The sequence below is a fragment of the Semicossyphus pulcher genome, unplaced genomic scaffold (assembly GCF_022749685.1).
Source record: "Semicossyphus pulcher isolate SPU_LCO1_2020_fin unplaced genomic scaffold, fSemPul1.0.p SCAF_7, whole genome shotgun sequence".
Taxonomy (NCBI): domain Eukaryota; kingdom Metazoa; phylum Chordata; class Actinopteri; order Labriformes; family Labridae; genus Semicossyphus; species Semicossyphus pulcher.
In genome coordinates this window covers 7,328,827-7,352,580 of record NW_027211748.1, presented here as the reverse complement: position 1 = coordinate 7,352,580, position 23,754 = coordinate 7,328,827, and the positions used below count along the sequence as shown (strand labels likewise).

Sequence of the window (23,754 nt, the reverse complement as noted above, 5' to 3'; positions counted from 1 at the left end):
TAAATTTTTGTGAGTACTGTATGTCAACATATTTAAAGTGAACCTGACAGGAGGAAAATTCGGGCTCTGAGACATTAAGGCTGGGTTGCCTTACCTTTCTTTAAACCTCAGTTTAGTTTGACTCTAAACCTAGATTCAATTTAATTCTGTTGCACCTAACCTTTAAACACCAATTTAAACATGTATTTATTCTTATTCATTTATTTATTCACCTTTTTATTTATTTATCTATCCATTTTAATTTGGATAAGCAAGCATCTCCATATGGTTTAATTTAAACGTCAATAAAATTGGATTTATTACACAGAGATTAGTTTTTAAATGTGCAACAGAGCTCCACTTAATTTTAAATCTGGATTTATTCATTTTAAACCTAGTTTTGCTAAACTGTGATTTGAACTAATCTTAGATTAAATTAATCCTTGTTGCTGCAACCCAGCCTAAGGCGGAGAAAAAGACTCTGTACAGGAAGATGACAGGGAAACACATACACATATGAGGGTGGATCGTACACGCATAAAGAGAGTGAGTACACCACCAGCAGCACACCAGTCTGAGCAACTGTCTACACAAGATAACATCATCTGACAGATGAGCAGAAGATGATAACTTTTGCAGGCGAGTCTCATCGCCCTGAAACGCAGCCAGGTGAGGGTGAATAAAGTCAGAATTGTGTAATTTAGGATTAAATGTACAATTTAGTTTCAGTAAAAGTGATGTGTAGCTGAAACTTTAAACTCCATCTTTTAATGTTAAAAGTGTTTAACAGGGAGTGTAATGGATTTTGCATGAATGGATGCTTCCATGCTAAATGTTAAAACACGTGAATGAAAGACTTTGCTGTTATTATTTAAAATCTCCAGCAGCTGTTTTCAAAGACTGCATGTGAGGTAGTAAATGAAGAACGAGCCAGTGTGTAAACAAATACTACTCAACAGATCTGATGCGCCGAAGTGACTCATCACACAGAATAAAGTGATTTTGTTGTGTGGAAAGAGGGCAGGGCGTATGATAACAGCACACTCCAGGGTCATGTGAACTCAGCAGAGAGCCAGTTTTACTGGCAGAGGACAGCAGGAAGCACCTCACATGTAAGTGTTCGTAAATATATTTTTAAGCTTCTCTGTGCTAAATTGAGGAGAAAGTTAAAGTACTTAAAATTACTAATATGTGTGTGAAGGTTGTTTTAAATCCAAATATTCTGTGAGCACCAAATGTATTAACCTTTCTATTTAGTGTTGATATTATCGGCCCCTGCAAACAAAGCGATGCGTCTCATCTCTTTGCTGATCCCGTCCTGTGGTTGTGGGTAATTTTCTTAAAGAAAAATCTTCATTTTAACAGTCAAATGTATCACTCACTGAGAATCTTTGCCAGTGATTATATGAACAAAGTCTGTTTATGTCTGCACGCTGGAAATCAGTGTCAGAATCTTACCCGATATCAGAGGTGACGGGTTTCAAAAATATCTTTATAGAAAGAATCAATACTCGACCTGGTTTGCTTTTGTAACTCACGTTAAGGCAGGGGTCTCAAACTCAAGGCCTGTGGGCTACATCCGGCCCGCGGTACAATTATATCTGGCCCGCGAGATAATATCATTGTAGTTGACGTGGAAAGAGCACCTGTATCTGTGTAAGCACACCTTCACTCCACCCTGAGTATCCACAGCTCAGAGCCTAACCACAAACATTAATAACCCGGCAGCCAAGAAAAGATGCCACGTATCAGGCTCTGGCAAACAGTCATAAGAGCAGAGTGCACTTAATGCATATTCTTATTTTCTTGATGGTGTTGTGAATGAAAAAAACGGAATATTTAAGATTTTCTTTAGAAACATATTTTCATATAGTTTTTTGGCAGTTTTTGATGCCTGTGATACAACTTGTTTCGGAAATGACTCGGGGGGGACTGCTGATACAGAGGGAGACAAAAACATATTAAAGATGCTGATTTATTTTATCTTTAATTTGGTCTTTGGTCTTTTTTGATACATTTGGTTTGTTCTGAATTCTGTCTTTGGATCAGTAAAGTTCATATTTCTGTATGACTAATTTGTCATAATGTCTCTGATAAGCACGTGGTTTATTTATGTCTGTTGTCCAAATAATGTTGACCCTGTTCGTTATAAAAAGCAGCCCACTTTTGTGGTTGGTACGGTTAGCTTTCACACCTGTTGCATACCGTACCCAAGTACACATGAACCCGGGTCCACCTTTTCAAGTGGACCCGGGTACAGATCAACGAACCATGCCCGAGTACGGTACACAATGTTCACACTAATCAAATGAATCGGACTTGAGGGACAAGTGTACTCGGATCCGGGCCTGGGTCCCTGCTAAAGAGCCAGTGCAACATATTAAGAGTTGGTGGAGACCAAAACAAAGATACAATTTATAATGACATTTACCAGGTGGCCAGAACAATATAAGATAGAACTTTATTAATACCTACGGAAATTATAGTGCCAATAAATAAAAGGCAAAAGATGACGAGGAGCGACTCTAGCAGGCTGCCGCCCAGGACGGTGCCAGAACTGAATGAATGCTAGTCTAAATGAATGCTAATGTTGCTTTGTATTTGCTGGGGGTGCCAATACAGGATTGTTAACGGTCATCCAATAGGTGATGATGAAGTAGAAGGAAAAAAAAAATTGTGTTGATCTTTACTGATGAAAAGGCTTTTCTTTCAAGCACAGCAGACAGAGCTCTTTCTCTATCACCACCTTTTTTCCTTCTCTGTGACCCGACAGCTGCAGCACCCTTGGGTCCCTCTGTTAGTCGGGTATTATTGTCTGCAGCCACCTAAGACTAGTCACATGGTTGTCAAGTGACAGAGCTCAGGTTACTTTGCGCTATTGATGCCTGATTTGCAGACCCGGGTGTTAACCAACAGCTCACTGAGCTTGCACTAGTTAAAGTAGTCGCAAAACACAAGAAATTGGTGTCTTTGTCACAGAAAGTGTTTATTTACTTTTAACAGAACACAACGCTACAGTCTGGGCTGTAGAGTCACCGGTGTTTAAGATGTGTAAATGTATGAAAAAGACCTTTGACCTGTACTCACTATACAGTAACACTAGACTTTAATCCCTCATATTTATTATTTATGAGCAATATATACACTGCATCGTAATTGAGTTGTAAGCTGATACACCATTTTCAAGTGTAATTAATGTAAATAATGATCAATTATTAGAAATTGTTCTTTAAGTATCTAAAATGTTTGTATTTAAAGTTAATGATTGATAGATAACACTGTAAAAGTAGCAAAGAGGAGCCGCAATGTTATGGAGAGCATGCAGAAACAAACTTAAATGGCAAATTCAACCTCAAAGCCCTGCTAGATGGTTTTCTGGACAAGACAAAAGTTATTTGTATTTACTGTCGGTGTGAACTGTGTTTCCGCTATATACTGTTTGCCGCGGCGCCGCTGCTGCTTCAGTTTTCTGTGAAATTAAACGACTTCACTCCAAATGAGCGGTCGTCCGCCCGCTCTCTTTGTTGAGGAAGAGCACTGACACAGTGACAGGAGTCACAGGAAATCAGGACGCTCTCTGTCTGCACACAATCATATGCAGTTCTGCAACGCAATTTAAACATTCCTACTGTGTATCTCCGTATGTCCCTACTGTAAATGCATTGATTGTCGCTGTTTATAAAACTTATAAAAGGTGCAGATGTCATTCGGTAACTATCGATCGTTTACGTAATTAATAACGTGCACACGCGGCTCACGTGCTGTGAGAACTGAATTGCGAGAGAAAATTTTTAAGTTTTGTGACTTAATTAAACAGACTGCTGATGAAGAGAGTCAACACAGCAGACAGAGAGACAGACAGAAAGAGGGGGCGGAGCCAGCAGCTGTGCAGAGAGCAGAGGTGCAGGTGTGTTGAGGGACTGAAGCAAAGCAAAGAGATCAGATTAAAGTAGATTGTGACTTAAAACGTGAATTAAGGTGAAGAAGAGAGAACAATTATACTGTGGAAGGAATAAATAAGCATCTAGAAAGAGGCTAATCCAGACTGAGTAAGTCAACATGTGATGTGCTTCTCACAGGAATCATTGATATATGCGATGATTGCCATGTTCTGCTTTCAACATATTTTTTGAGCATGCAGTACCTTTGAGGTTGTTCTGTAGAACATTCTGGACAGTATTTGTCATTGTTTTGGAATGTTGAAGTAATGATAAACAAACATTTGCATAAAGGAAGCATATTTGTCCATTCCCATGTTGATAAGAGGATTAAAAACTTATCTCTTTAAGGTTCATTTACAACAGTTAAAAAATGTGTGATTCATTTGCGATTAATCATGAGTTAACTATGGACAACCATGCAATTAACCGCGATTACATATTTTAATCGATAGACATCCCTAGTTTATATATAAATTCTCTAATCTCTGTTCTGCATGAGGCTGCAGCAAATAGGAAAGAGAAGAAGCACAGAGCAAAATAAAAAATAAAACACTTCTGAAACATTTTCAGTAATACAGAAAATACAATAAAGTGCACAAAATGGTTGGACGTAGAAATGCACATTGCAAGTATTATTGCACTAGTATTGTTGTTTTTTCATACATTGCACCTAATAACATGACAGAAATTATTTTTAGTTTAGATGTGTGTTTTTATTGTTCTACTGGGAGCTGGCTTGGTTGAACTGTCTGACTGCAGCAGGAAGGAAGGACTTGCAGTATCTCTGTCACACACTGCGGGTGAAGCAGCCTGTCGCTGAAGGAGCTGCCCAGTGCTCTTACAGTGCCATGCAGGTGGTGGGAAATGTTCTTCATGAGAGATGACAGCTTTGTCATCATCCTCCTGTCTGCCACCAGCCCCACAGGGTCGAGGGAACATCCCAGAACAGAGCTGGCCTTCTTCACCAGTTTGTTTAGTCTCCTCCTGTCTGCAGCCGTGGCGCTGCTGCTCCACCAGACCACTCCATAAAAGACGGCTGATGCCATCACCGAGTCAAAAAAGGTCCTCAGGAGAGCTCCCTGCACTCCAAAGGACCTGAATCTCCACAGCAGATGGAGTCTGGCCTTTCTTATAAAGGGCTTTGGTGTGATCTGTCCGGTCCATTTTATTGTTCAGGTGAACACCCAGGTACTTGTAAAAGTCCACAATCTCAATGTCCATTCCCTGGATGTTCACCAGTCCCCAAAGTCCTGTGTCAGTTCCCTGTACTTCCTATGGTACCCATCAGTGATGAGGCTGATGATGGCGGAGTCGTCAGAGAACTTCTGTAGTTGGTTGTGTGGTGGGAGAAGTCTGCAGTGTAGAGGGTGAAGAGGAAGGAAGCCAGAACTGTTCCATGCGGGGCCCCTATACTGCAGACCACCATGTCGGACAGAGAGTCCTGCATCCTCACAAACTTTGGCCTGTCGGTCAGATAATCCAGGAGCCACGATGTGAGGTGGTGGTTCACTCCTGTGTGCTCCAGCTTGTCCTTCAGAAGCGTGGGCTGTATGGTGTTAAAAGCACTGGAGAAATAAAAAAACATGACTCTCACATGACTGTTCCCAGTCCTCTCCAGAAGTGAGAGACCTCTCTGCAGGAGGTAGATGACAGCATCATCAACCCCAAGGCCTGGATTCTCCTTAACTTCGCTAAAATCACTACAAACTTCGGCCTCTTCGGACTTTTTCAGGAAACAGGAGTTTTAGTTGTCCAATATTTGGATGAAATAAAGGCTCCAAAAAGGAATCAACAGCTAGGAGCCACCGCCTGTCACACAAGGTGCCCACAACATAAATCACGAAATACAATAAAAACTGGTTATGTCATAAACATTTACTCCCATGGTTGACTTCGCAGTAAAAACCAAAACCTGGTTTGTTAACATGGGTGTCAATGGAGATTGAATCGCTTTTGAACCTGCCCCAAGTGGCCATTCGAGATACTACAGTTTTGGCACGTTCAATGTGGCTTAATTTTTTTTGCACCGTAGCTTGCCATTTGCTGGAAACACTGGTACTGCGTAAACACACTGAGAACCCGCCCTTTAGGCTAGCTAACTTGTTGCAGTTTACAAAGCTAGCACTAGCCTGTAGCATGTTTCAACTACTCATACAGACTTTTGTCTGATTTGAAAGTTACAAAAAGTTAGCTCGGTAGCTAGTTTAAAGGGCTTTGGCCAAGGAGGTTTTGCATACTTTATGACAAACTCATCACATCCAATTAGTATCACCAATAGGTGGAAGATATGAAATATTTTGAGGCGAAAACAGGGATATTTGTAAACTTTTACTTTTACTACTATACTTTTTGCAGTTTAACTGTGGCCCATCTCATGTTTGTAGAATCATTTTGACGATGCTTTTCCCAGTGGCCTGGTGGTAGTACGTATATGACGGTGTGTGGACAGGAAGCAGTTTGTGGGTTTCCTGTGATGAACATAAAAGAAGCTATTTGCAAAGATTAAGCAATCTAGAACATGAATATAATAACCTGAATAAAAACATGAATATAATAACATCAGGTTTTTAAAATTCCAGTCTCAGATATCACAGTTATCGTCTAAATGGCTGGGATGCTCACTCATTAGTTAGTACAGTAGTACTGCTAGGTGAAGATGTCGTGTTCGTAGAAATGTTCTGATAAGATGATAAGATCGAGAAAAAGGAAGCAGCCTCCTTCCTCAATGAAACTAGTTTGAAGGAAAGGTGCATTTGATAATAACAGTCAGCAAGTAACTGCTGTTGGTGGAAGAGGAAACTGACTATAGACTATTTACAGAAGTTTGTTTCATTTACATGTGATTTAAAAGTAAAATGTGTTCTAGCACTTTACTGTCTGTATGTAAAGTAGTTCCTTTTATCTTCCCTTTCAGTAGCCCTTTCACGTCCTGCTTTTCTCCCACATGACTCCATTGTGGATTTTATTTTATCCTTCCGAAGAGCATGTTGGCTTTATATTTCAAGTTAGAAGAAGAAAGTCCATTGGCTACAATTAAACAACAGCTAACATTAGCAATTAGCTACTTCCTGGCCAATAGTACTGTTAGCTCAGCAATGGCAGAATGCTTATATTACGGCAGGGAAATGTTATACAATAGGATAACAAAGGCATTAATTCCTAGCTAGGAACAATAATATTAGCTAGGAGTTGATAGAGGCTAACGTTCGCTGTTATCTATGGTAGCTAATGGGTCATCAATAATGGGGGTTTTTTATCTTGAAATATGGCCCGATGTCCCTCAAGATTTTCACCATCCCAGGATCAAGGATCAAGGATGTCTTTAGTATCCCCCAGGGGCAATTTGTGTTACAGCCAGCAGTGCCACGCAACAATCACACCAACAAGAAAGGGTTAAATAATAAACACACAAATGGTTAAAAAAGGCAATGACAACAAATAAATACACATCACTTCAAGCTATTTAGAAGGCTTTAAGTTGTTAAAAAATCAAGAAGCAATGAAATGATTATGATTGTAAGGTTTCCCCATTTTTATCTGATTTGCATCTAAAAACAGAGAATTAGCATTAGCATTTCAGCTACTACCCTGCGTGTGATGTCAGGGAGAAATGGCTGCAGTGTGAATATGGTGAATAAAGCTACGAGGTGGCTATGAGTGAGTGAATCAAACTATAAAGTCATTTATTTATTAGAACAATACTTTACACAGAAATATAATTTAGAGCTACAGTACCAAAAGACTGTCACTTTGACTTCTTAAAAAAGGATAAATCTAGGTAGAATATGATAACTCATGTCATCTGCAATGCTAAATGGTAGGTTGCAGAGACCTTCACCCCCGGGCTCATCACCTGTCTTTCATCCTCAGTGTGTGCACAGTACTTGTCACAACCTGCCTACAGCTTTTTCCCCTTCCTTTGACTTGTAAGCCCCCTCATACCCATAAAAAGCTTTGCAGCATTTCTGCAGATGCTCCTGCAGCCTTAAAGAGCAGCCCATTTTTAAGTACACACATACACACACAAGGATGTAAAAGAGGATGTGTGTTTGTATTTCCGTGACAGAGACAGAGAGTCTGTCTGTGTCAGGGTGTGAAAGTTGATACATGGCCTTACTCGTATTGACAAAGCTTGGTGGCGACTACGTCTTTGTAAGAGGAAGTAACTCTTGCCTATGTTGTCTTTTAACATCCTGTTTATTGACCTTTTGTTTTTATGCAACACATCTAAAATCTAATTTATATTTCACATGTTTTGCTATTTTATATTTTATTCTTTTATTGCAGCACATTAATTTTTCTTTGCCCAACATTGCTCACTGCCTATGATGCTGATGTCAAAGAAACTGAAGTAATGATCACATGGTCTGTTCGAAAACATTAGCATGTCCTTTAATTCCCTTTTTCTCTAAAATCTATACATACTGTGCTGCTATAAAGACCATATGCAGACTATTTCTGTTTCCTTTCTAATGGGACTTCCTGTTGTTACCACCTCATTAAGCAGCAGACGGCAGCGATCTAAGCCCATAGGTTTCCCCAAGGCTCTACTTTATCACATGATGAATCGAGCTCATAATCGTCTGAGCGATCCTGTGTCTGCAAGCACGCAATCTCTCCCTGCCACAGGGCCACTGTGGTCTGCATGGCCCACATGCCTGATGTTTTGCTTTCTGTGGTGCTTTGTGGCTTGAGGGGTTATTGCTGCAGGGTAAAATATGGAAATTGTAAATGTCATGATAATTAGCATCAGCTATATTTGCTGCAACAAACACAAACTCTCACTTTTTTATTTTTAGAGAATAACAAGTGGAAAATTTGACTTTTTATACATATTTTATGAACATTTCTTCACATTCCGTTACTTGGATCAAAAGGTCTTCTGTAAATGTGAATGAACTATTTGAATAAATAGAACCACAAAGTCAAGAAAGGATAGATTAATGAAGCTTCTGATCAAATATAATGGGATCGCATACAGTCTCTTACATAGTTAGTTACTTCCCTAGAGTTGGAGAGTAAAGGCTTGTGTCCACTAACAGCATTTTTTTGTTCTGGCAATGCCCACAACCTCAATTTCAGAGCACTTCTCACCAGCGCTTGCTGTTGCTAGGTTACAAAAGTTGTCTGGACTTCCGCTTCTCTCTGTTTTAAATTGCTCTGTATGCTTAATATTTGCTTTTATTCAAGAACATTTTACAAATTAAACATAAAAACAATAGAAAGGAATCGTGTCCTGGCATTAGCAGCAGCAGGATTAGCTTCTCCTCCGCCATTGTTGTTGACCAAGTTGACATCGGAATACTCACCTCTTTTTGATTTTGATTGGTCGGTTGCCTCACAGCAAGAAGGGTCCTAGTTTGAACCCCGGTTTGGACGAAGTGGGCCTTTCTGTGTGCATGTTCTCCCCGTGCATGCGTGGGTTCCCTACGGGTACTCCGACTTCCTCCCACAGTCCAAAGACATGCTTGTTAGGTTCATTGAGGACTCCCGTAGGTGTAGGTGTGAGTGTGAGCATGAAAGGTTGTCTGTCTCTATGTGTCGGCCCTGTGATTGGCTGGCGCCTCCAGCCCCCCCGCGACCCTGAGCAGAATAAGCGGTATAGATAATGTATGAATATTTCCCAATATAAACTGAGTTCAGCAGCATGCAGCAGTATGCTTGCTGACCTCCCTGCTAACCCTGTCGCAAAGGTCAGACATGGTTTCTCCTTTTTTCTGTTTTGTGCTCTATCCAATCCCCAGACATGTTTCCTTATGTGTCAGAATAGTTATATATATTAATCATATTTTTAAAGAGTAACAGATTTTCAAACGTTGTGCCAAACTTTTCTTCTGCTTGTCATTTCTTTCTGTCATTTAAATCCTCCCAGTTATTAGTTAACTAATGTTTGCACAGAGTGCTGAGAGGACAGTGACCAAATCAAACTGTGCCTTGTGTGTTTTCTCTCTTTTGGACTAACTGTTCTATGTCATCATTGACTCTGACATTCAGAGGTCCCTGTCTGATTGATACTAATACTCTGGACTTACGAATCGACTGTCACGACTCTAAAAGGTACTGTCAGTTTCTACTTTTTGGGATATTTAAATTCATGAAAACAGAGGCATATTTCAATAGTTTGAATAACTGTTTAGAGTTAGAAGCAGAGTGATATCTTTGTTCAAGGAGGGAACCTTAAAGTCATATCCTCCTCCCAGAGGCACCGCTTTGCTGAAGGAGAAACAGTCAGCAGTACCAACATCAGGAGGGGGACCATATCTTTAAAGCAAAAAAGATGCAGGTTATCTTACAAAAATTGAGTCCCAGCATTAAGCTTTGTTTTTTGTTTCTCTTTTTGCGTGGGACTGTTTTTGCCCTATCATCTTGTTTCCTAAGATACAGTATCTGCAAGATAGAGGCCTGAAACAAAACAGGAATTATTTGTGGGCCAAGGATGAACACCTGACCGTGGCCTAGTGTGGCAGAAAATAAGCTCTGTGATGAACTGCAGGAAGGTTGAAAGTGACTGTTTAAGCAGTACAGCCCATTGGAAAGCCATTTATACTTTTATTCATGGTTCTATATCATTTTAAAACAAGCTTTATTTTAACATTGAAAGGGGCCAGGCTAGCTGTTCCCTCTTTTTACCGGTCTCTAAGCTATGCTAACAATCTCCTGGCTGTAAATTCAGATTTAATGAACAGACATGAGACCTTCCTGACTGTTGCTCTTAAAATGGTAGATGCTCTCATAAAGGATGCAGTAAGCTGTCTGTAAATACCACAGAGAGCTTATTAAAGCTCAGTATGTCTGTTTCTGAACAGACTTAATCTGCGGATTCTTTTGTGAACATCCACGCTATTTTTTCATTAGGTCTCACCTTTATTACACCCATTTATTTCAGAATCAGCACTATTGGCCAAGTATGTGGACACATACAAGGAATTTGAATTTGACACGCATACTAAACAGACATACTATACTTCAAAACAAGGACCGGTTAGACAAGGTAACACAGACACTTAGATACTAAAAAAACTAGATCTAAAACTACTATATACAGACCTATTGGTACAAATATACTTTACAAATTATTTATATATATATATATATATATATATATATGACAATGACAATAAATAACATATTTCCCATGCACAGTGGATGTTTGCTAAAGCTAGCCAGTAGCTAGTTAGCTGAGTACAGCTAGCTTACCCACCAGCACCTCGATTGCTCACTAATTACCCTGTTATGGCTTTTTTTGTTTAATTCGTACAAAAACTAAAGTGTAAAAATATTACATTGTGGTTATACAGCTGAAGTACTATACTAAAGATGTATGTTTTTTTATTGTACAAAGCCAGGCTAGCTGTTGCCCTCTGCTTCCATTTGTTGTGCTATACAAAGCTAGCACCTGGTAAGCTAACCTAGCTTTAGCTTCATATTTAGCGTACGGACATAGCAATGATAGAAAACTTTCTTTAACTTTAGGTAAAAAGAAAATAAATTAGCAACGTACTAGCAAGCAGCAAATTAGCTAAATGTGCTTTTACACTCAGTCCAAGTTCCGGGACAAGATGATGGCTGAGTACATTATGAGTGTCCCAGTTCAAAGAAATGTGAGACGTCCATTCAAGAAAAGTGAAATGAATACTTGACCTACATTAGTGCAACACTAAAAGGGACTTTTGTTCCTTCTTATTGAGTAAGAATGACAAAGCTTCATAGGGTTACATCCTGGTTGTTTGGAAGTGCTGAATAAGTGGCTGTTGCCAAGATGGTGCCCAGCACAAAAACATGGGAATGTTGTTCATCCAGATTCACTCCAGTCTGCCCCTGTATGTATGGGAACTATTAGTATCCCATTAGCACAAGTTCCTGCTGCCTTGCACGCTATAGAGCAAAAGCCACGCCATTGAGCAGATAGTTCATCCATGATTTATATGATACAACAATAAATTATTCATTTTGCCACAGCAAAGTCTGGCTGTGCTCATGAAGGAATAAAACCCAGGGAGATGCTGTGATCAAACACAAAATCTGTTCTAAGATGTTTCCAGTTTGTTGTTCTGTTCTCCAGACTCTGACATGCTGTACTGGGGATTAAAATATGCTTGTAAATGGTTTAGTTCAGCAGATTTTTCTTGCTTGCTAAGTGAGATGATGCGCTGTAATGTAACCTATATCCTACAACAGTGGTGAAAGACAAGAATCCAGATTAAGTTCCTTTAAAGAGGGATTTATTACACAGACAGGCTGAGAGGAGAGTTGAGGTTACGGGCCAGAGTTTTAATGAGCTGTTTACAATCTCTTTTTACAGCTGTTATCTCCCAGTGTTATCCGTTACCTGTAAACTGTGCAGTAAAATTAAAGCCTGGAGGATATACATTTTAAAAAGCTATAATTAATACAAACACTAAATGTAGAAGATAAAATGCTAATTCCAGTGATGGACATGTGTCATTGTTTCCAAAACCAACACAGAATAAAGGAGTATGTATTTGTGTTATCACGACGGACTCAACTCTGAACACCACATTAACCATATTCAAACAGCAGCCATTTTCCTCTGTATTGTATTACCAGTACAGTAGGAAGGGTGTTAATTCTAGTTAACGTAACGTTAGCCAGGAATTTACTTCCTAGCTCACATAAGGTCCCTATAGCTAACATAATATTAGCAAGGAAGTGGCTGAATGCTAACATTAGCTGTTTTCCTTTCAAAAATGAAAACAATTTGTCAGATACTTCATGTTTATATGACTTTCAACCTGGAACACAGCACTTCAACATATTTACAACATTTCAGCTTCCCAGCCTGAGTGTGACATCCCAGGAAAAATGGCCACCGTGTGAATATGGCCTATAGGCCTGTTATTTATACCATTGTTAGTTTGGAATTAATTAGAGCATTAAAGGAAATGGAGCATGAGGAAGAAAAAACAGGAAAACCACAATCCTGAAATGATTGAGTCACGTTTCGAACCCCCGAAGGACCAAATTAATTTGCATGTGGCTTCATCTTGGTAACCAGACTTCTGCACAATGAAGCGAATGCATGACAATCTGTGCATGTATAAAACAGTGCCGTCTACATTCAGGAGCACAGTCTCTTTCTGGCAGAAAAATAAATAACAGTTCTGCTTCCCAGACATGGTTAGAGAATGGAAAATTTCTGCTCCTTGCATTGTTTTCTGCAGTCATTGATCATTCCCTCTTGTAAGTGTGATGTAAACAAACTTTCCAATATGCCAAAGGCCATGAAGTGCTGCCAACTCAACAGGAGGCCCAGCCAGCTTTGAAAAAGGCCTATGATCCTGGGACACTTCAATAGACCCTGTGCATGTGTGTGTGTGTGTGTATGCGCATATTTCGGTGTTTGCTTGTGTATGTATTTTATTCTCCTGGCTCCTGCTAATCTCCTGACCCCAGATGGAGAACAGTGGGTGAGCAGATTGTATTTCCTGCTTGATTCAATATTAATAGATCGGTATGCTGCTCTGCCACACTCTGTGCAGGGCAAAAATGGAAGGCTGTGCCCCGTCTCACCCCTCTCATCCCCCCAAACCCCACCTTCCCCTTCCCAGCCTCTCCGCTTATGTAGGAGACAAGGCCTTGCTGATGTCAGGGCACAACTAAAAAACAAGATCAGGGAGGAAAACTTAATTAAGAGTGTAACCCGAGCAGGTGTGAAGGCCGGGACAATGGATCTGCTGATGTACAACACTGCTGCGAGCAGCCACATGATCTGGCCCTGAGGATGACACACAAGGTCTACAGAGTCCATGTTTATTAAGCATCTTAGCAGTGTGCTCAATTATTTATATCGTCTTCTATTCTTAGCGGTTTAATAAACATAATGTCTGTTCATATTTATGGGAACATCAGAGTGTGAATCTCACACCACATCTTCTCGCTGCTCTTTATTCTCACGCCTCTGTTTACATTGAGATTGACAGCTAGTAGTGAGGGCTGCTTTACTGTAAACACTCAAATCTATTTAAGGAGGTTTATGCGCAATGGTAAATTTCAGAGGACAAACCAATTCCTTCTTTATTCACCTGTAAGATCATATTTGCAATGGCAGGTGGTTGTTTAACTTGGTTGGACACTGGGACGAGTACTGGTTTTATTACAAGTGATACAAATACATGAGTAATTCCTGTCACTGTTTAAAGATGAATGTGTTTGTGTTCGGCTCAATGTGTCATTCTGGTTGATTTCTTGGTTTCTTTGTATGAGTGATGAGCTGTTAGGGACAATTGATATTGTTTTCCCTATTATATTAAATGGAGTGATTAACTATTCTTCCACTTCATCTAAAACAGAAGTGAATTAGACTTTGTGACATCATGATGGTAGAAACCGCCTCCTTGGATTCTCACCTTGCTCGGTGAATTGGTAGCAACATTATCTTTTAGGAACGTATGAGTGAATCATAGAGCTAAAGGACTAACTATCGAGCGAGTAATGATTTTTTGTAGTCCTTAAAGTGATCATAAGAGCTAAACATTTCAGGGGACATAAAAAGCAATGCAGATGTAAAGCTGGATGGTGGTCAATTTAAGGTATACTGGGAATTGATTTAGATAATGGTTTGCTTTTAATGTTTTTGCTCAATTGTCTTGGCGTGGGCTACAGAGTCACTTAAACTAGATTATTTTATTTGCATGGAAGATTATAAAACAGGATTGAGGATTTTTTGACCAGCGAATGCCCTTTTGCTGATCGCTGCTAATTCAATGTTTGATATAATTTCTGCTCCTATGTTCTTTAATGTGAAACTATTTAAGATGCTACCCTGGCCAGGATTCATATGTAAAATAGATTTGTACCTCAGTGGGGATATTCCTCATACAATAAAGGATAAATTAAAAAAAAAATAGTGACCATGGGTTACCATTGTTTAAACAAGTCAGGGAAGACTGTCTTGAAAAAACACAAAGGCATATAAAATGGGCTTGAATCTATAATAGGCTGTTAATTTGACAGACTATAGACTACTTTTTAACTAATAACCTGCTTGGTTTTGGGATTTCAACAATTTCAGCCATGGCTGTGGGATAAAAACATGCCTACTAACCTGTACAGCCCATGAAAAAATATTGCTGAATAAGCACATAGCATTATAGTGTGGGGCAGGCAGCTCTACAAGCTCCGGGCTGTACATTATTCCATCTCTATCATTGCTGCTGAGCACGGACTGTTATTACAAAGGGTGGGGGTTGATGTATATGCTATAAGTGCAAAAGGAAAGCCAGCTACAATGCGATGTTAACAGCTGACGTGCAGAGAGGAGCACCACGTGAAGAAGCAGATGAAAAGGTGCTTTCATTTTAGCTCCGTTAAAACAGGAGGGGGCATCATAATTCACAGATACCTCATGTGACTTGTGCGGATACAAACTGTGTGGCTGTAGATCCGAAGGCTGCTTCCGCTGCTGCTGATGATGTTGATAATGTTGATGGAGGGGGTGCTTTCTCATTGTGCCAGTGTTGATCTGAAGTAGAGCTGCTGAGACAGTAAAGGGAAACACGCAGTCAGAGTGGTCGCGGGGTACTTTCACGAATTTCATCAAGATGGCTTGGAGAGGAGGGAGAACACGGTCGTTTTATCGACCTACTCGTTATTTAAACTGAGGCTGGTATTATTTCTTACCAGAGGACTCAAAGGAAAAGAAAAGGTAACGTCTACAATTAATTGTAATTAACTATAAATAGCAATGCAACGATTCTACGCTGTGTTTTCACGACAATAATGGTGGTGATAAATTTTGGCAAACCGTTGGTCCAGTGTCCTCCTCACCTCAGCATTGTCTTCTGTTAAATACTATTATTTATCCTCCATGTGTGGGCTGCTTCGGCCACTGATTGCGCCTGCTGCTGTTTCATATAAGCCCATGTCTGACCACCAAATTTCCCAACCAGTGCTGCTGTGTTCTTCCGCTGCAGGCCTGCCGACGGGATCAATGCAAATCTTCCGCTATGCCAACGTAGCGTTGTTAGCATAGCGGCGGGCTAGCGTAAGCTAACTGTAACAGTTAGACGTTTGATTTTCTCTCTCTTGTTTTATACTATATCTGCTTATGTGTAAATGTCCGTTAACCGTTACCTATGTTCGTCGTTTCTTTTTTTTCATATTTCAGGCGTGAACGCAGCCTTTAAGGGAAGATAACCCCTTAGGTAATCTTTAAGTACACACTGTATCTAGGAGAGACTGAGGTTAAGATAAAGCGTTAAACTACGGGAATGTAAAGTTCCGTTAACGTTATTTTACCTCGTGAGCCGTTGAACGTAGTTAGCAGCAACTGGTCACGTGACAGCTAAGTAAACCAAATGATTAACAAGTAAAATTGGAGACATAAACATAGCCTAAAATACAAAGCTTTTACCAAAAAGAAATGGGTTTGGGACTGTTGCTACTGAAACCTGTTACACAGCGATGTGGTGAGTTAAAAGATTGTATTGTGGTGGGGCTAGAGGCGCTTGTAGTGAACCTTTCTGATGCTTATGACCTTTGTTCTTTACCTCTCACGCATATTGCCTGAAAATAATTTCCATGTGGTTGGATATTGTTTGACAATGTTCAACAAGAAGTCAAAACATGCAGTATCAGTTGTGGGAAATTAACTCTATGTTTTGACTGCTGTAGCTGCTTGAATGTGTAACATATTGGCCTTAGTAACATAAAAGGCATTTGAATGTATTCTACAGGTGACTCTCTTCAGCTAACCATATTTGTCTCTGCACCTTTGCACTGTTTATTGTACTATTGTCTATTGTCTCCTGACTGCAAGTGTTGTGTTTTTTTAATAATACACACACACACATATATATATATATATATGTATGTGTGTGTGTGTGTGTGTGTGTGTGTGTAAGTATACATAGGCCTGCATATAGTAGTTTTTGGTGTCTAAGTGTCTGTGTTACCTTGTCTAACCTGTCCTTGTTTTAAGTCTAGTATGTCCATTTGTGTGTCTGTACATTGAGAGTTAAGAAAAAACAGAGACCAATTCCTTGTATGTCCCCACATACTTTTTCACATACTGATTCTGTTTCTGATTCAGTCAGAGATTTTGTTTTTTGAGTCTAGTCTATAAAAGTGATTCATCTGAACACATGGCAGTTTGTCAGGTAACTTTTTTGTAGTATAAACCTATTAATGTGCAATTTGATCCATTAAGTCAGAGAATAATTGATTACAAAGTTGTATTATATGTAAGATAAGCCGTACATTATTAAAAGGTTGCATTATTCTGTTATTTGGGGGTTGCATGGAGAAGCTGCATTTTAAACCTGGCGGATAGCATCTGTTGCCTCGTGTGGATTAGGAACTGCTCTTTTGAAATGCATGCTTTTTGCGAAGGTGTTATCTGAGCTCATCTCTGCTCAGACACCTCCCTGATCTAAAGCTTTCTACTCCCTAATTTGCACTTCCCTCAAGCAGTTCTCAAGATGAAACACTGATGACCTGGATGTGTAATTTTTTAACACGTCATATCTGAGAAATACAGCTCAGCGTTTTCTGTGTCTGAATAAAAGGCTGTAGAAGATGCTAAGATAAAATGAGGGGGTCTTCAGGGGTTGGGGTTGAATGGATTGTCCAGTCATGGGGTTGGGTTACTGTAATACAGTGTACCCAAAGTGGTTAGAAGAGTTTGACCAGACCTCACAGACACAGGGATGACGAATGGGTTGTCTTGTCTGCTGTCAGGCGTCGTGTAGACTGGACATGATTCACTGCCAATAGTGCAGCATGTAGTGCTTGTTTAACATGTGGTCAATACGGGCAGGCCACATCCAGATCGTGTAAGGTAGGTTGATTTAAGTTAGCTAAGAGGGAAGAGGAACTAAGTAGATGTAATAATTTAGTGTCCCTGTTAATTGAATGAATGTAAAACCGTGACAGAGTGGCACACAGATCCCCTTTTATCATATATTTATCATTCTGCAGCAGTGAGGATGTGGTTTCCTGTAAACGTATTAGTAACTGTAGGACAGAAGGGTGTTTAACGGATGATTCAACACTTTTCGATAAGCAGCCTTGTGTGCAGCCTTTCTGTCACCAAAACGTAAAGGCCGCATAAAGTGACGTTTTACTTCTTCTTTCTGCTTCTACTTTTTGCATGAAGTCCACCATGGTGGAGCAAGGCCCAAAACCATCTTTATACAATGCCTTCCATCTATATTTTCTCCTTTTTACAAACCCTTCTTAACCACCCTTTTACCTTAAACCTTTCTTCAACTTTGTCTCCACCTTTCTTCCCTTTTCCTCCCTCCCTCTCTGTCTGTGTGCCCTCACTGTATGTTTAACTTTGTTGGTTTAGTCAGTCATCTGTCCTTTCTGCTGCTGACAGATGGATTTCTCTCTCAGGATGAGTAAATGCTATGTCCCTGTACCCTGTTGTCATATCAGGTGATGACGTGGATGGTGCCATGTGAATGACTGAAGACCATGAAGCCCACACACAAGCTGCTGTTCGTCCTGTGCCCCATGCTGGTCCTGGGCTTTATTTACTACTCCTCCGGGAAGCTCCATCTACCCGTGTGGGGCCAGAAGTCTCGTAAGTAACCTCTCCAGTCTGTTTGTAACATTTATTCATCACCTGATCATCCATGTGTCATTTCCTTTTTGATACCTTCACATATTTGTACATGTTATCGATCAAATCTGTTGGACACCTGTCTCTGTTTGCCTCTCTGTGCTCACTGCCAGTTAACTGTTTGTCTATTTCTATCTGTGTTTTTGATTAAATGGTCTTTCAGCTGAACTGTAAATATGTCCAGCTGTGTGTTGCCGCCTGATGTTATATATTTTCTCTGATATCAAATTAGTTTTACTTTCACTTTATGAGAGCACCGGATGTGACGCAGAGATTAAATCAGATTGTCCTTTACATCTGATGGTAGCTGCTCCGTTTCCGCTTCTCAAAACCAGAACATGTTTGTTGTTGGTGGAAATATATTGACAGCCCTCTTACCGCTGTTGCAGTACCAGTAACTGTGTGTTAACCAAACAGACGAAAGCCTTTTTCGACAGGGTACCCATTTTCTCTTCTGATCTTGACGATAAGAGGAACTGGCAATTTCAAAGTTTCCACACATTGATGATGAAACCGTCCTCAAAAAACTGAAAAGGCAGTTTCGCAATGCTCTTTATTAAACCCAGAGAAAGCACGTCTTCCATTTTCCACTTAAAAATACCCCTGGTATGTTTGGGTGTTGGTCCTGCCTCAGTGAGACTTCTTTGTGATGTTGCACATCCTGAGTTTTTCAGTCCATAATTAGAGAACTTGAGGACAGCAGGAAATTATGTCACACTGTGGGGCCACCCTGAAACAGCTGTTGAAATCCAGCAGAGGGGGCTAAGAGATTTCTCTCCAACTTGTTTGAAGCTTTCTTGCCTGTGCCCCCCTGCAGGGAAGGAAAACATTCCCATGGAGCAGCTTTTGGCACTGAAAACACAAATATCACCACATTGAGGCCTAGCTAGAATGAAAACATGCTGTCTAGTATGTAAACTTTGTGTCAAGTCCTTGATATCTTTACTCAGGCTGCACTCTGAAGTCTGGCAATGAAACTGGAGCTGTGAGTGTGGGACCGGTTTGGATTAGTCTGAAGTGAACAGAGGAACCTGCCTCATCCTGTCAGGTCATCAACTCTATTTGTGTGAGGTAAAACAATTGATGTGCAACATTGATTTGTTTCTGGTCGGTCATATGATCATTAAGGATTGCATATTGAAGCCAAGATCGATGCGCTGGTGTGGGTCCATCAATTCACACCACTCTATCCTCAGTCTCAATCAGCAGCAGCTGACATGTTTGAGAAAATGACTTTTTTTGCGATGCAGGTGGTCTGATAATTTGCCTACAAAGCACCTGTGAATTCATCCTTGGCTTAAAAGTAATAGCTGAATATAGGCCTACATCCCAAGTTACAAAGCGGATGAGAAAGACATCTTGGTGCTTTAACAACTGAGAGGCTTCTCGAGCAGTGGAGCCAGCGAGATAAACATTATCCTGCAAAACAGTTTCCACCTCTTAGGAGGCCTGTGAGTAAACTGAGAATGCTCCTCTTCCTCTCTGTCATTACATCGTTTTCAACACTTTTCTCCAGCATCTCGCACTGCAAGAAGAAATAGGACTTCCATGTGCACTGAGTGTTCTGCTATGTTTGAACAGAGCTATGGGAAAGCCAAAAGCCAATACCTAATAACATCGAGGAGTTGAGAAAATGTAACGTGTCTGAATTGGCATTGAATGGCTTTAAATATGTCTTATGAGAGATTGCTACTAATATTTGCTTATTTTATATTGAAATGTTTATATATTTTGTTTGCGGCGGCTGTGGCTCAGTGGTAAAGTCGGTCATCTCTCAATCGGAAGGTTGGTGGTTTGATCCCCAGCTCCCTCAGGCTATATGTCGAAGACACTGAACCCTGAATTGCTCCTGGTGGCAGAGCCATCTGTGTGCGAATAGGAAGACTGGTTGACAGTTGGGCACTTAACATAGCACACCTCTGCCATCAGTGTGTGAATATGTGTGTGAATGTGACGTGTAGTGTTAAAGTGCTTTGAGTCGTCACAAGACTAGAAAAGCTCCATAAGTACAGTCCATTTACCATTTAGTGAAAGAGTCCAATGTGCATGAATATGTTAACTTTGGTATTCCAATTAGCCTGTATTGTTTAACATGACCCTGCTCAGCCTATCTACCCTACCATGCATTATGTCTGTTGCAATTTGCCATCTTATGGTAGCAATAGAAAGTTGCTATGTAATGTAAAATCAGGAATATAAGATGCAGTCTGTTTTTGGGGGTATCTCAGATTGAAAAATGTTTTCTATAGCTATTTATGAATAAAAACATGTATACAAGTTATTTCAACACTATTTTAATTTATTCTCATTTAAAACGCATTAAAACACAAATTACAGCCCACCATCTGTTTTCACCATGTCGAGAAAATCAACAATCTAGCTACTGGTGCTGTAGCTAGCGGTAGCTGGCAGCCTACGGTAACGTTGATTGTGAGGGTGGCGGCTTTAATCCCGATCATGACGGTGCATGTCATGATGAAGCGTTAGCAACAATCAAGTTAGTTTTCCTCGTTTAAAACGGCGAGGAAAACGCAAAACAGCACTGCAGCTTATTGTAAGTAGGAGAGGTTGTAGCGGCTTGGACTCGGAAACATTTAAATGCGGAGATGTGATGTCACCGCTTAACAACCGATAACTTTAGCTAGATTATAGCGCCATCGTCTGGGTAAAATACCGTAACACAATAACATACCTCTCTCTGCATTTTATACTGGTATATTGGTCACATCGGTATAAAGGACGCAGCCCACTTTTGAGATGAATAACAATTTATTAAAAGTGCGTCTTATATACTGAATTTTACGGTAGTTTATATATAGTTGACGTTTCTTAACTTACCACATAACAGGGTTTGCACACATTTCTGCTGATTGTTAAAGACTTGCTCTTTTCTGCATCACTGACAGTACGCCTGATCAACAGTCCCTCGTAGGTACCAAAAGGATTTCTGAAGCTGTGTGTTCACCAGCACACAGCGAAGGACAGGAGCTTTAACTGCAGTTAGAGACAGTGGTATTTTACATGACTGCTGTGCCAGATGTTTGGCTTACCAGAGGTCAGAGGAGAAAGATGAGCATGTGGATGGTCTGTCTTGCCCTCCGCCCTGGTCAGTTAATCTATGCTGTTTCACCGAGAGGATCAAATGTGGATAATCTCTCCTCCTCATTCTTAATTTATAGGGTTAGAAACTGAGTCACTGCAGGGAAACTGGAGCATACAGAGGCTTATGTCCTGTTTATCACATGTTCCATTAAGAGCAACTCGGTAGTTATCCTGTACCTTTCATGCTCATGTTCATTCAGTGTTTCATAGCTTAAGTGGATGCTAATTCACTGGGCTCTTGCAGCAGAAAACGCAGGTTTCAGATGCACAAGGGATTTAAAATCCCTCTGAAACATCTGGCTGCTAACCATTAAAATGTGGTGGGTAAATAAGACATTGATCATTATAAATACAGAATCAGGGCCTTGGATCCCTTTTAGTTGTATTTCCTTGTAGAAGAAAGCGTGTGTTTGAGTTTGTGTGTGTTTGTGTGGGTGTTGATCTTCTCACAGTGAGCTGGTTTTAACATGTTGCTGTATGCAGATCCACCAGATGGTCACCACATTCACAAAGTTTGTGTCCCGTCCTGTTCTTCTTTATTGTCTCCTGTGTAATGATGTATCTGGAACTATTCGTGTGGTATCATTGATTAAATCGGGACTGAATTCTGATACTGTTTCATCCCCCCCCCCCCTTGTTTGTGTGGTATTTTTTCAAACCAATGGCCAGAAGCAGCGTTTCCCTGGAATATTTGTTTGACTGTATCGTATGACTCTGCCTTGCCAGCTAGTGTCAAATTCAGTGTAGGATCATGTGACCGCTGTCAGTCCTCTGTCAGCTGGAGTGACTCTTGTGACGCCTCCCCGCTTTACCTGTGTTCTCTTAAACCTCCTTTTTTACACTCACTTGACATGGTCAAGACTTGCTGACGCTGAAACAGGAAGTTAAAGAGGTATTAACCGACTGTCATTCATTCAAGTGTGAAACCAGAGTTAAGGAATTTAAAAATAAAGCCGTTAAAAACAACATATTATGCAAACGTCAGAGTAAAGCGATGAAATGTTCCTGCTCAAACACGACCGTGTACTTGTTTTGATAGCGAGTCAAACTGTTTATCGCTCCAGCTTGTTTTGAGTGTCAATATAGCCAATTACAATACAACTGTTGTTATTGATCTGTTTCTGTGTGGTGAGCCAACTTTAGGAGCCTTAAACACTGGTCTGATTGACTTATTCACTGCAGCAGGACTTGTATGGTAGACTTTAATAGGTAGTATTTATAAGGTACAGTTAAATCACTGTTTGTAGCTGGTGAGTTGTTGGACAAAACAAACTAAACTGTGTGTTGGGCTGTATTGATATGCAATTTAAATGATGGAAAATACAAGGGTCCAGGATCCCCTGACTGGATATCCTCTGTAACTTTTAGCCGTATCTCATGGCTGTCATTAGCAGATGGGAGTTTTAGCAGTTGTCATGGAGATGGTTTACTTGCTAACTTGTGACCACATAATTTAATATTGGTCTCTTGATGTTGGGTTTTTGAGAATTACTGAAATACTTTTAAGTGGTTGTTTAGGAACAGATGAGCAAATGAACCTCCACTGATGTGGCTGATAAAAAAACAAACCACTTTGACAGCATGGACCTTGAGTGGAGAATTTTGTGTCAAAATCATGTCTAAGGTCAGTTTTGAACCTTTGAACACTTACCTTTTCCCCCCTTTGCTCAAAATAGTCACATATTAGATGCACATTCTTTTTGGAGGGACTTTCCACACCAAACGGGAAATGGCCTTATTCTCACTGACATGCTTTCACTCAACCCACAACATCACTTTATACCTGAAATATCACATCCCCTTCCAAATGGATTGGCCAACACTTCGGTGAGGCTTGTCCACTTCACCTTGTGTCAAACGCTGGGGTTTATATTGCATTTCAAGCAAGCCGCCTCCAACAGCATTTTCACTTATAAGGTTTTGCTTTGCTGCTCGTAACAGGAACACCACCCCAGGGTGTCGGATCACACTTGAAATTAACACCTGCAGGGTCCAAAATGAATTTGTTCCACCAGCCAAGCTGCTAACAGCCCCTGAAAATAAATCACAATGTTCAACCGCTAAACCACTTCTCTATAAAAAGGTTGTTGTGACATATACCTACTTGTTTGCCAATATGTACTCTCTAAAGAATGTTTCACACTT

General features: G+C 40.3%; 1 protein-coding gene across 6 annotated transcripts in view; it reads left to right on the top strand.

The window, feature by feature from the left end:
- Positions 1-1,034: 1,034 nt before the first annotated feature.
- st3gal3b (ST3 beta-galactoside alpha-2,3-sialyltransferase 3b) overlaps positions 1,035-23,754 on the top strand; it is a 57,922-nt gene continuing 35,202 nt past the window's right edge. For 5 of the 6 annotated variants that reach the window (XM_069684595.1, XM_069684594.1, XM_069684592.1 and 2 more), the window contains exons 1-2: positions 15,274-15,585; positions 18,321-18,468. In XM_069684595.1, the coding sequence (XP_069540696.1) occupies positions 18,360-18,468 (109 nt within the window). In that variant the 5' untranslated portion in view covers positions 15,274-15,585; positions 18,321-18,359. Of the gene's footprint in view, positions 1,092-15,273; positions 15,586-18,320; positions 18,469-23,754 lie in introns of those variants that run through there. The other variant, XM_069684591.1, reaches the window with a different exon arrangement.